General features: G+C 45.0%; 1 protein-coding gene and 1 non-coding gene across 5 annotated transcripts in view; one reads left to right on the forward strand and one right to left on the reverse strand.

The window, feature by feature from the left end:
* Positions 1-1173: 1173 nt before the first annotated feature.
* Positions 1174-1277, reverse strand: LOC132413982 (U6 spliceosomal RNA). Its single transcript, XR_009516865.1, has one exon. It is a non-coding gene; the product is annotated as a U6 spliceosomal RNA (small nuclear RNA).
* Positions 1278-5818: 4541 nt separating this feature from the next.
* TPP2 (tripeptidyl peptidase 2) overlaps positions 5819-14090 on the forward strand; it is a 68558-nt gene continuing 60286 nt past the window's right edge. For all 4 annotated transcript variants that reach the window (XR_009516784.1, XM_059995782.1, XM_059995783.1 and 1 more), the window contains exons 1-2: positions 5819-6010; positions 13595-13723. Coding sequence is in view for 3 of the 4 variants with exons in the window: in XM_059995782.1 (XP_059851765.1) it covers positions 5846-6010; positions 13595-13723 (294 nt within the window). In the remaining variant the exon portion in view is untranslated. The remainder of the gene's footprint in view (positions 6011-13594; positions 13724-14090) is intronic.

Below are 14090 nucleotides of genomic sequence, written 5' to 3' on the forward strand. Positions count from 1 at the left end.
CGGAAGCTTTAAGATCAAGTGCACGTTTCCCCATGTTCTCATTTTCCTGCTGTGGTGACCAGGAACATTCCAGAGACTGCCAGCTCTTCCAGCCTGACTCCAAGATTGGGTGGAACTTGGAGCAGAGCCCGCCGTGGAGCTGGAGTGGAGACGGAGCACGGCTGAAAACTGTCTTTATACCACTGAAATGTGGGCTTTCATGCTGCCACAGCAGAGCCTGGACTGACAGGTGTTCGGCAATCGGTGTTTTACTGAAGATGGCAGTGAACGCAGCTGGGGAAGGCTGCAGAGAGGGGCACGGACTTGCGCCTGTGGCCACCCACGGCTGAGCCCCTCATCTGCTTGTGCTTTGCGTGGAGGGCAGCCTCTCTGCCTAAGCCCCATCCACCACGTTTTTCATGTGTCTGTAAGTCTACCAGCTCCAATGTCCTCTGGAAGCCAATGGATTTGCTATTCTGCCCACTTTCTACGGATTCTGTAGAAGGAAGGGATGGCCTCTGCTCCTAAGGAAAGCTGGTCAGAGCTGTCAGGAAGGAAGAAAGGGCAGCTCTGGTCCCACAGACGAGAGGAAAGCGGTGAGAGACTTCTACTGTGGCTTGGGAGGCACCTATCTTTGCTATGTGAAAAATTCACACTTCTCCTATTTATATAACATTGACTCTATTTCTCGTGAACTGACAACCCTAGCCTTAGTATGCTAAGCGCACATGACCTTTCTCTGCCCTGGGGGATATTTTGAAATTTTTTTAATATTAACTGACCATAAAACGTGCTGTTTTGAAATTGATTCAAATCCCTCCCCCACCCCCCATAGCTACCAAAGAAGTTCCATTAACTCTTTGCGATGCAAACAAGGAAACAGAGGTCCAGAGAGGTTCACTGCCTTGTTTAAAAATGACAAACCAAGAGAACTAGGACTAAAGCTCAGATCTCCGGATTTCTAAAGCCAGCTCTCATCCACCTGCCAGTACCAACTTTTGCAATGGTTAGACATGAATGGCCATCTGACAAGGCCCACCTCACTGGCTCATGACCTTCACTTTTTTATTTTTATTTTTTTATTGGAGTATAGTTGCTTTACAAAGTTGTGTTAGTTTCTGCTGTACAGCAAAGTGAATCAGCTATACGTATACATATGTCCCCTCTTTTTTGGATTTCCTTCCCATTTAGGTAAAAAATATGGAACACTTCAAGAATTTGTGTGTCATCCTTGCACAGGGGCCGTGCTAACCTTCTCTGTATCATTCCAATTTTAGTTTGTGTGCTGAAGTGAGCACTGGCCTTCACTTTTCTAATTTTTCAGGATTTTCTCCCCACTTCCCTTTGCCCTGAAAGGCAAGGCTGTCCTAAACATTAGGCTCAAGTTTCTGAGTTTACATCCACTCCAGAAATTCTTCACCACACTGTTAGCCCTCTTTTGCCAATGAGTATACTTTTTCATGTGTTGTCCAGTTTTTCTGATTACTGTCAGCAGGAGTCTTGGTCCAAATTGCCTAGTTTATCATTTTATTATTGAAGGTTCAAGGACCTGGAACTGTGTTATAATGCTTAATTTAGTTTGGAGGTAGAAAGAACAGAAAGTGAGAGGATAGCAAGCATAATCTAAAGTATTTAGAATCATGTAAGCCTTAAGGCTAAATGGATATATTATAGATATATATATGTTGGCAAAGTGGCTATTCGGTACAATTAACAAATCTTTTGAATTAAGAGGCATCTTTTGAAAGGCCTTTCTATGTGTATAGAATTTCCCACATTATCAGTCCTGCCTACCCATGCAAGAAGTCAGAAGTTAATCTCCCAGTCTCTTTTACAGCTAAACGTAGGCATGTGATTTAAGCTTTGCTAAATACCTTTGTCCATCTGGCTTTGCACTGGAGAATGTCTAGGAAGCAGGCATATTCGATAGGAATGGTAATAACGGCCTTGGCCTCCAGGGGGAAGCAGTGGTGAAGTTTGAAGCACCTGAATCTCGGTTTGGTGTGAGCTAGTTTAGTCCGGGTCCTCCGACAAGCAAGTGCCAAGACTGGCTCAAAGAAGCAAGGATTCTATCGGGGGAAATGCCTCTGTAAGGTAAAATAGTGAAGGGTCCACCAAAGGCTGGGAGGGCCATCAGGCCGCGAGGCAAGTTAGACCCTGAGAAAAGAAGAGAAAAGCAAAGGGGAGTCTTGGCAAAGCCGGAGGGGAGTCTGCCAGCCCAAATCTGCTGTCACGGAAATACCTCATCTCCCAGGAACGGCCCGGCCCTAGCGTTCCTACTTCCCTCCATCACCGCCTGGGAGCCGCCACGGGAGGAGTGGCCTCGCTGCTAACGCTGCGCAGGATTTCTACGCCCGGCATCTGGGACACGATGACGCTTTCACAATCTCTGCGCAGTTTCGGATACTTGATTAAAGAATATTCTCTAAATGATACGGTGCCGCAATAGCTACAAAGAAAGTGACTCATGGGAAGCGATACCTTTGCCCACACCTCTGCACTGGCGCGCAGCCTCCCACCCGGCAGGTGACGGGGAAGGGAGGTGGCCCTCGGGAACACCCTGCTCTCCCCTTCCCGCTCCGAACAATGCTGTGTGGGAGGGTGCCTGCGTCCACCCTGTTACTTTACCCCACATAGGATGCCCCGGTCCGCTGACCCCGTTGTGTCCTGACACCCCTTCCTCCCCCTCCTCCCCATTCCTAAGCCCTAGTTGTATTTATCTGTATCTTCATTGTTTTCTTCTTAAAGCCAATGAACTGTCAAACTGTTTGTCAAGTTGCACAAACGGACTTGGCATTGAGAGCGTTCCCTTAGCTGGCAATGTCATTAAATCCAGAGAGGAGGAGGTGTAAACGCAGAATGTGGAGAATACTGTGGCTTGAAGACAAAGAGTAAACGACTTCTTACTGACTTAAAGTGATTTCGGGGGTTTTATAAAACAGTGGTCTTCAAACTGTGATTTAAAGCCATGGATAATTTCAATATGATCAATTTCCAGAGGCTTACATGTCCTATCTACTCTTTTCCAAACTTATCTGCTTGAAGACGTGCCTGTGATGGGAGGACATATCGCCTCCCCTTCGCACCTGTTTCACAGCTGGGTCTCCAGCTTCCTAGAAAAAGGCATCTTACTATCGTGCATCACCTTCAGGTGAAATAGCTTCTTGGCCATCAAATAAAGGGACGATTTGAAAAACTGTCAGCAAAACCTTTCATCAAAGCCCCGAAACATGCCTCTCATGCATCTTTTTAAGAACTGCATTTTCAATAAAAATTTTCTTTTTGTTCTGTAATTTTTATCTTAATCAAATATTTATCAAAGCTTAAGATTTATTTATGTCCTTTTGATCAACTTTCCAGTAATTGAAAGATAATCCAAAAGGAAAATTTTAACACTTTGATCCCAGGAAAAAAATTTTAAATTAAATATTAACATACATATTTTTGTTGCAGATAATAATAAATGATCAATAGGACTTTCCATCATAGATGTAAATTACATTAGGATAAAATTCTGTGTAGAATGTTAATAAAATTTCAAGAAGAAATAGTGATGTCAAATATCTGATTTTAAATGGAATAAGTTCAGGTATATAAATAGAATGGCAGATATCAAAGAGTAACATTCAACTGGCTATATTTAAATGAATGATGTAGAGGTTTCATTAAAGAATGTCAATATTTATAAAATGCCAGATATCACATCCTTTATAATTTCTTGAACGTATGATGACAAATTTCAAAAGTTATATTAAAACTATACAAGAGGGTACGTAATTTTTCTAAAACATTTTTATGGGAGCCGTAAGAAAAAAAAATTTTTTTTTAAAGAACATTGTTATAGGAGTCTAATAAAAAGTCTGCCACTTTGGTTTCACAATGAACAGTTCATTCACCATCCATTCACTGGGTGACACTCTGGTCGGAGAGCACAACAGGTGTGGTAGAAAATACTGGGGGCAGACTATGAGAACAGAAATCCAGCTTTTTCACTAACTCCATTTCATAACCCGTGGCAGCCAGTAAACCTGTCTACCTTTGCTCCTCATTTGTAAAATGAAGCAACTGGACTACCGGTTCCTTTGAAACTGGAAGCTATTCCATTCTGTCACTACATGTTCTATTTGGATATCTTCTGCATGTCTTTTCTTTACCATTAATTTTAAGCCCTTTTCTAGAGGTAACATAAACACAGTTGGGAGTAGGAAAGAAAACATTAACTATTCTCCATTTCCTCTCCACTAAAGAGAACATGCTTCTCTAAGATTTATGGAATAGAAGAAATGGACAAGTAATCAATTCAAAGAAATTGCACAGCCATTACAGTAATTTTTGAGATTTAGTGGAGAATCTCCCAATCCTATGGATTGGAAACTGGTGTACATAGAATTTCCCTTTACACCAAGCATTCTTAACCTGGAGTCCATAATAGAATCTGATGGGGTTCAAAAACTTGAGTAGGAAAAAAAAAATACATCCTTACTTCCACTAACCTTTTAATTAAATATTTCCTTCAATTATAGATGTAGGTAATAACCAGAGTGGTATCAGCTGTTACTGTTTGACCAATAAAAATGTTTATCACAGTACGTTACAGGTGTGTCAAAATACTATTTATGCTCTTTACTATTTTGAAATTATGGGAGCTTATTAGATTTGGTGCTAGCTCCTGTTATTTCATGCACAGAAGCATACATATAATTATATGTATAAAACTTGCTATATAATAAAGTTGGTTTTCATATTTTGATAACTATTTCAACATAATTTCCGGAGTAATTCTATATATTAAATGTTATGAGTTTAAAATTGTTCTGAGGTGTCCATAAGCCCAGCCAGATTGCCAAAGGGGTCGCTGGCACATCCACACAAAACACTAAGATTACCCTGGCAAGAATACGGACAGAAAGATCATTAAGGGCCACTAGTGCAGCACGGAGCAATTGATAGTCGCCACTGTTAATCTGAAAAACTGCAAATTTTGGCTCGATAATTGAGTGGAGAACCTTCAGGACCAACCAGAAACATCAATTTAAAGAGAGAGTGACAAAAAAAAAAAAAGAATGTTTTTCAGAAATCCCGGAAGCCCAGGGTGAGCAATGAGGATAGGAGGGGCCCACTTCAGCCTGGTATTTGTTACTGGCTACGAGGCCGACTGAAAGGCCTACAACCCACTTCCTGTTGATGGCAGCTCTGGCCCATCCACACCCTATACGCCCCCACATCCCCCCCATCAAAGGGACACACTCGAGAAAGGGGAACACAATCCCTACACCACTGAATCAAAGAACTCTCTCTCAAAAATTTTTGTACCGGCATTTCGCCGAAATCCACACTCCTAGGGGTTTAGCGAGCGTGAGTTGGCTCCCTTTCCTCGGGGCAACCGGGGATTCTGCAGCAGCTGACCGAAAAGTTTAGTCCACAACCACAAGTTCGGAAATCATCGCTTGCCAGCGGGAGGTACCTGTTACAACAGACTGGCAGCCCGTTTCCTTTCCCGTTCCCGGAGGAGTGTTTCGGCCCGGGACATGCGGACCCTTTGCTTGGGAGCCGGCCGTCCCCTAAAATTCCCAAACTCAAGTCTCTTTAAGACCCCAGGTTCGAGAACTGATGCCTCCATCAACGCCTCCGACTCCACCTCCTTCTCTGCGGCCCGGGCAACACTCGGGCCCAGCTCCAGAGAGCTGCACCGTTGGCTTACGTAGCAGCGCGCGATTGGCCGCCTCTCCCTGGCGGGCCTGGATTGGCCGGTGGCTGGCCCCGCCCCTCGCCCCCGCCCAGGCCCGCGGCCGCCCGGGTGTCCTCGCGTCGCTCGTCCGCGCGCAACCTGGCAGTTTGCCTCGTCTTCGCCTTCCAGCTTGCGTCCATGGCCACCGCAGCGAACGAGGAGCCCTTCCCTTTCCACGGCCTCCTCCCGAAGAAAGAGACTGGGGCCGCGTCCTTCCTCTGCCGCTACCCGGAGTATGACGGTCGGGGGGTGCTTATCGCCGTCCTGGACACGGGGGTCGACCCCGGGGCTCCGGGCATGCAGGTGCGGCAGCCGCCGAGGGCCCGGGCGCGGGGGCGCGGGCGGCCTGCCACCGGGCCGGGAACGCGGAGGGGACGCGGCGTCGGAGCCTCGCAGGCCGAAGCCCGCTCTGCGGCCGAGGGGGAGCCGCCGGGAGGAGGCGGAGGGCCCGACGGGGGGCGGGGTGCGAGGGGCCGGCGGCCGGGCGCCCCGGCTGGGCCCTGATCCCGGCCCAGACAAAAGCGGCTGGTCGGGGCGCCCGGGGCCGCCGGTCGCCCAGGAAGCCCCTTCCTACCCAGGCGCCTCCAGGCCCGGGCCCTCGGGCTTCTGCCCAGCACACCGCCTTCTTCCGCGGGTGCCTCGTGTCTTGGGCACCAACCGGCGGGTGCCTGTTATTTGCAAAGGAGGATTTTACTGTTTTGTTATTCATGGGAGCGGGGGGTGGGAAGGAAACAGGGAAAGGGCAAATGACCTATCAGAACTTCATTTTTATTGCTGTCGTTCGGGAGGTTTGGTTTGGGGAGGAATAGTTTATCTTGAAACACGAAAGCCGGCTTTCAAGAAGATAACTCGGTTAACTTCCGGAATTGTTTCCTCTGGTAGTTTCATGTATTCTATTTTTAACTCTCTTCCGCAATGTACTTGTTAGGGTCAGTGAAACGCATGGCTTAGTCTTTGATATAAAGAAGAACCCAACTTTGTTTTTGGCGAACTCTTCAGACTGCCTTAAATTATCCTTCCGTATTTTTTTTTTTCAGCCTCAAAATGTAAGACAACATACTTCATGATTTTTTAAAGTTATTTTGTTTTGCCCTAGCCACCTTTGAAATCGTTAGATCAAGGTACCATGCCGAAAGGTAATTTTTTAAAATGTGTCTCTCTGTTGAAAGCATTCTCATTAAAGTCTTCAAAGTTTGACTTTTGTAAATTTAGTAGCCTGAGCCTTACACCGAAACCCAGCAATAAACAATTTCACAGTTTCAAGACTCATCTCCCAAATGTCTAACCTAATCCTCCTGTACGCTGATCTCTTCCTTGTATCAGTCTTTCCACTGTATTTCTTAAAACTCTGAAGTTTAATAATTCTCCTCCCCCATGCCTCTCCCTCCTCTGCATCCCTTATTGTGCTCTTGTATAACTGAGGTAGCATTTTGGAAGTTAGGATGTAATGCCGGGGGTGGGGGGGGGGGTGGGGAGGGAACCAGTCCGGTTCCCAGTGCGGCCGACTCTGTAGAGAATCCCTCTGGGAACGTTGTTCCCTCCTGTTCATTCTTCAGCAGCACTCTGGAGCGCAGGACCCCTCATGGTGGCCCTGCCAGGCAGCTCTGGTGCATCAGAGAGGAGCAGGTGATGCGTTCCCTCCTGGTAGCTCTGGTTGTCCAGTTTTCTTAAGAGCTCCGAAGATGTACAGCAGTGACAGCTATCACCTCATTGAGGCTTCATTACAGTGCAGTAATGGTTTCCATTCTGGTGTGGTGTGTGTTTACTTTTTATAGGGATAAGTGGGAGGAGAACAGCTGGAGTAAGTGGTCACTGGCTCTTTTGTCCAGATAATAAGGGGATCAGAAGAGTTTGGAGGAGTAGTGTCTCAGTAAAAATGCTTTTGTAGAATTTCCCGGACCTGCTTATCAGATAATTCCATTACTCTCTCTATCAAGTAGCAGTAATTCTCATCCCACAGTGTTGCTCTGAAAATTGAGGCGATTAATTACATGTGACTTCTTAAAGTGCTCATGGAAAGTGTTAAACAAACACTGATTTTTTTTAAGCAAGGCTATTTAGTAGAGGGAGTTTATGCTGGATCTTGAATCACCATCTGTCTGAAGGATGAATACGCATTAGATACTATGTGCATGTAATAATAAATGTTTGAGCAACAACATATTTGAAGTAAAATGAAAACATAACTCTTATCTTCTGACAACTTGAACTCTGAGAGATTGACCTAAACATGGCCATCTGAAAGAAGTTCACTAAGGTGGCTTGCAAACATGAGTGAATTTTTAAGGTTTTTTCCCCCCTTTACCTTTAACAAATGTATCTTGTAGATCTGTGTATACATCATTAAGATGAGACAGTGGATAGAAATAAAGTGGAAGGAAAGAGTGAAATGGGAAGAGGAGGTTGAACTGGACATTTGGAAAGGCAGGTGGTGTCTGAGTAGGGGACTAGGGGTGCAAGGGAGAGTTTTCAGGAACACAGTGGGGAGTCCCATTCTTCGGTGACGGCCTTGGGCCCAGTTCTCTTGTGATAGCGTGTAGGCTTCGTTAAATGTAGAGGGTGGCCAGCATGAGAGGAGGAGTAATTAAATAAATGATTAAGTCTTTTCCTCAGCAAATATTCAGGCACCTGCCAGGTCCCTAACATTCTGCATTAAGAGATGATGTAGTCCTGCAGGTAACTGTTAACAGAAGTTGATCAGGGGACCAGTGAGAGCTGGAGCAATCAGGCTTCGCGGACAAGAGATGGGGCTTGGACTGGACCTGGAAATAAGCCCATGGTAGCCAGCGGGTCTCCTGGCTGCCATTGGTCACCCTTCACATGGCCAAAGTACTTTCCTTAAAAAACAAAACAAAACAACCCATCACACCTTTGCTTAATATAAAACAGAACTATTTGGGCATCGCAGTTGTCTTTGCGTTGAAACCGCCAGATTTGAACTTTGCACAGCTCTTTGCCATTCAGCTTCAGCTCTTTGCGTAGCCTCGGTTCTCATCCCACTACTTCTTCTGTCCACATCCACTCCGCCCCACCATTGAAGCACCCCACCTGTGCTTCCACCAACAGCATTTCACAGCTTTGCTCTCACCCAGATGTTCCAGGTCTTTCCCCAACACATGCTTTTGCACGTGGGGTTTAATCTGCCTGCAGGCCTTCTACAATCACCTGTAAACGCCTACTTAATCCCTTAAGACCAGCTGGGCCTTCACCTGTTACCTTTGGGGTTATCTAGTGATATTAATTCAGCCCCCCACTGTGTATTTATGTGTATGTGCCAACCACTGTGTTAGGACCTGGGGGTTCAAAGAGGAGTAAGGCCCAGTCCCTGGTGACAGTTATTTAGTTTGCTCTCATAGCAATTTTTTCATATCCTATAGCATTTGGCCGCACTCAGGCCCTCAGCAGTGAAAGCACGGAGTCCTAACCACTGGACTGCCAGGGAATTCCCTAAAATGTTTCATTTTAGTATATCGGCTTATATACCTTTTTCCTGGTTCAGTTAAAATTCCTTGAAAGCATATATCCAAATTCATTTTGTATGAAATGTGCTTGTAACATTTTGTGTTGAATGGAAAAATATATATATATATGTGATAATGTCCACAATTTCCTCATGGGAAAAAAATAGTTTGGGAAGGAGGAAGTAGTCCTGTAAAAGTCTTTCTAATTTTACCTTCACTAAAATATAATGGAGTACAGTAAGGAAGTTATCATAGGTATGTACTTGGTTACTAATAGTGGGTGCTCTCCATTAAGTTTTATTACCTCCCTTTCAGTTAGCCTTTCCTGATTCCCCCAAGCTGGATTTTGTGTTCTTACATGCTTTCCTAGACACTGTCCTTATCATTATTATTTATCGTCCTATATTGCTGTTCTCTTTTTTTTTTAATAAATTTATTTATTTATTTGGCTGTGTTGGGTCTTCGTTGCTGCACGCGGGCTTTCTCTAGTTGCGGCGAGCGGGGGCTACTCTTCCTTGTGGTGCGCGGGCTTCTCATTGCAGTGGCTTCTGTTGTTGTGGAGCACGGGCTCTAGGTACGTGGGCTTCAGTAGTTGCAGCACTTGGGCTCAGTAGTTGCGGCGCACGGGCTTAGTTGCTCCACGGCATGTGGGATCTTCCTGGACCAGGGCTCGAACCTGTGTCGCCTGCTTTGGCAGGTGGATTCTAAACCACTGCGCCACCAGGGAAGTCCTGTTCTCTTTTCTCATTTGTTTTCCCAACTGGATTGTAAGCTTTCTGAAAGCAAAGCCTGTCTTATTCATTCATCATTATGTTCTTAGAATAACAGTCATTTAATAGTGTTTGTTTATGACATACCATTCTTTGCTTAAAGGAGTATTTTCAGTATCTTCCCTGAAATTTCAAGTGGATGCTTATACGTTCACTTTGGCTTGTGCAGGATAGTTTGCAAACCTTCCCCCTTTTGTTCCAATCCTCTACAAACCCTCACCAACTTCACTGTAACTGTTTCAGTGGAGACGCAAAGTAACGTAGATTCTTGATGTTTGGGGAGAATATCTTTGGGCCATTTCTGTTCTGTTCGGCCAGTGGCGCCCAGTAAGCATCTCAGTCTCCCACCCCGTTCCCAGGGCTTATCACCTTAGCTCTCCTCATAGTAACTGTGCCTTCAGGCCCATGGTACCCCTCCCCGTCCTCAAAGATGAGGGATAGAGTTCCAGTGTTAGCAGTTCAGTTTCCTGGCCTCCTCCCAGAGCGCCTCTGCAAAATTCTCAGCTGATTTGCCTTTTTAAAACCTGTCCTTCCTAACCCTAAACTCCCTCTTGTATCTTCTTATCTCCAGTGGAGTGGTTCCCTTTACCTAATGGTTGAAGGAAGGAGTAACTGCATGTATGAGAATTTTTAATGAGAGAGAGAGAGAGAGAGATCCTAGTGAGAAAAGCTTGTGGCAGTTGTAGATGGTAAATAAACCACTAAATCCCACTAGACTTTCTTCCTTTGCTCACACTCATAATGAGGTTTCTAATGAGAGGGATCCGTGTCTGACTGGTTAGTGATCTCTTGTGATTCTCAGTCTCAAGTCACCGAAGTTGTTTGGTCATTGAACGAGAAAGCGAAGACAAATGGTTTGTGTTCTTAGGGCTGTGGTGTAGCTTTCAAATTATGTGCTTATTTGGAATACATTTTAAAATAGATTATTTGTTTATGGTCTTGGTACATGATCTGGCTAGTTTTAACTTTATAGGAGAGTATTAACTTCCTCTTAGTGGCTTCTATTTTTGTTAGATTTTCTTACATTTTTCTTCATTCCTTTATTTTCTTTTTATTTTATTCTTAAAGATACTAGCCAGTCCCTTCAAAATCAGTGTCTGATTTGTTTTTTTTAATAAATTTATTTATATATGTATTTATTTTTGGCTGCATTGGGTCCTCGTTGCTGTGCATGGGCTTTCTCTAATTGTGGCGAGTGCAGGCTGCTCTTCATTGCGGAGCGCGGGCTCTAGGTGCACAGGCTTCAGTAGTTGTGGCATGTGGGCTTCAGTAGTTGTGGCACATGGGCTCGGTAGTTGTGGCATGTGGGCTCAGTAGTTGTGGCTTGTGGGCTCAGTAGTTTTGGCGCATGGGCTTAGTTGCTCTGCGGCATGTGGGATCTTCCCGGACCAGGGCTCGAACCCATGTCCCCTGCATTAGCAGGTGGATTCTTAACCACGTGCCTCCAGGGAAGCCCCTGATTTAAGTTTTATCATAATTTTATCACGGTTTGGTATGATTTCTGCAGTGATTTTTGTTTAATTATGATTTTGAGCCTTCTCAGTATGTTAGAATACTTATTACTAGTATAGACAGCCCCCCCAGAAATGAACATCCAGCTGATGAATTACCATACATAAAAGTAACAGCTGTGCGGCCCCTGACAGAGCTGTCAGCCCCCAGTTGGTCGATGACTGGAGTGAGATCCGGGATCCACCAGCCACCCCCTAGTTTTGCCTTGTCAAAAAAAAAAAACAACGTGTGTTTGTTTCCTCCACATAGTGAATTCCCCCGCCTCCTTTTGGGTGCACCCTAACTGCAGAGCTCTGAGGACACTGCAGTTGGTGTTGGGGAGGAGGGCGTGAGACCAGAAAGACTCCTAGTGATGGACACTACACTTCGTCTTAAAGAGGGGGAATTCTCCGGGTGGAAAAGGAATCTGAAGGCTGTACTCTTGTCATACTATAGGCATTTTTTTACATTCCTGTTTCTCTCTTGAGGGTGGGGGGGGGTCTTCATTTTTCTGTCTTTTTTGTGTCTCCACACCTGATTCCTGCTGGTAACTCAGCATGTATATCTTGAATGCTGCAAATTCCCTTTGCAAAGCTAGCCCAGAAAGAGCCCCAAAATAGTTTTTCCACAAAGGCAATAAGGATATTCAGTATTACTGTTAGCTATAGCAGTCAGCATGGCCCAAATGAAAGTCTGGGGCTGGCCAAGAAACCACAGCTGAGGAAAATCAATCTTAATGCTAAGTAATTTGTGTCAGGCCATCCAACAATCCCATATGCCTTGAGTACCTAACAGGCACTGCTAGGTTTGGGGTAGTTTGGTGAATAAAATAGACATAGCCGTTGCCCTTATGGAGCTTATCTTCTGACAGTGCAAACAGGTAAAGAGTCACAAACAGTAATTACGAATTGAGTTAAGTTCTGTGAAGGAAACAAGGTACAGTGAGAAAGAGTAATCAGGCTTAGGATGACAAGCATGTAAATGAGATCATCAGGGAGGCCTTTCTGAAGGGGGCGGTATTTTACTAGAAAGTGGAAAGGTGAGACTGGGATACCTGTGGAACAACTGAAGAAACAGAGAATTCCCAGCAGAAGGACCTGGCGCAGAAAGTCACGAGGCAGGAGGAAGGTGGCGGCGTCCAAGGAGTTGAAAGCAGACCAGGTGGTCAGAGGCGGGAGTGACTGGCACCCTGGGCAGGGTCCGCTCCCGCTGTCTGTGAGCCCACTGAGGGTGTTCAGTGGAGGACTGCCACAACCCGACTGGCTTTGCTGTTGCTTGTGGAGGGCCTCCTGGGAGCCAGCATTGCGTATGAGCAGGAAGTGGTGGTGGTGGAGAGGTTCAGGACACCAGTAGTGAAGAATCCAGGGAAGGTGGGTCTGAACTGTACTTTAGAGGTAGAAGGAAGAGGACTTCCTGAGAGATTTGCTGTGAGGAGTAAACTAAAGAATCTGAGGACTCTGTAAGTTTCTGGCTTGAGCAGCTGGGTGTGTGTTGGCTTCCTGAGATGGCAAGGCCTGGGGAGAGACAAGTTTGAGTGCTAAGTTTGAACTTGATTTAAGAAGTTTGAGTGTTAGTGTGACCTCCAATAATGAAATGTTATTAAACATTTTCCCCTTAAAGTTTTGTCCAACCAAAAACTCACTTTCTTCAGACCTTTTCTCAAATGTTAACCTTCTCAGTGATACCTTTCTTGACCAGCCTAATTAGTGTTGAAAGCCCCATACCACCTGTCTCCTTTCCCTGCTTGATTTTCTTCCTAGTAGTGATTACCATCTGACGTGTTATATATTTGACTTGTTGATTGAGTCCATGTAATGATTGAGTCCAGAGTGTGTGAGGTCAGGAATTTTGTGCACTGATCATTGCTGTACTCCCGACACCTAACAGAGTGTGGCCTGTGGTAAGTGCCCAAGAAGTATCTACCTGAACACATGAAACCACTTGAAGGATTCTGTGCTGTTTTCTGTAACTAAATCTTCTCGTTAGTATCTGTCAGGCTTTTGGCTTAAAACTTCAGTTCTCTTTTTAAAATGAATGCAGATTTTATAGGATATTTTAGGTATGGGTACATGTGCATGCACACACACACGTACGGGAGCTGGCATTGCTTTAAGGATAAAAACTAAAATCTATAATTCATATTTTAATTGTCTCTTAATTTTCAGGTTACAACTGATGGAAGACCGAAAATCATTGATATCATTGACACAACAGGAAGTGGTGATGTGAACACTGCTACAGTGGTAGAGCCCAAAGATGGTGAAATTATTGGTCTTTCAGGAAGAGTGCTTAAGGTTGGAGCTTTTATCTTTTTATTGAATTTTTTTCTTTTTTTTTTTGTACTATCACCTCAGCATTTTACGTTTTTACCTTACATTTCATGGTATGGTATTAGTTACCTATTGCCATATAACAGATCACCTCAAAACTTCATGCTTTAAAACAACAAACATTTGTTATTTTACAGTTTCTGTGAGTTGGGAATCTGGATGTGACTTAGCTGGGTGCCTCTGTTCAATATCTCTCCTGAGCTTGCTAACTGTCGGCCAGGGCTGTGATTTCATCTGAAGGCTCGATGTGGCTGGGGAAGGGGAATTTGTGGTTATTGGCAGGCTTGGTTCCTCAGCACATGGGCCTCTCCATGCGACTGCTTCACAGCAT

This window comes from Delphinus delphis, chromosome 18 (genome assembly GCF_949987515.2).
Source record: "Delphinus delphis chromosome 18, mDelDel1.2, whole genome shotgun sequence".
NCBI classification, from domain to species: Eukaryota; Metazoa; Chordata; class Mammalia; order Artiodactyla; family Delphinidae; genus Delphinus; species Delphinus delphis.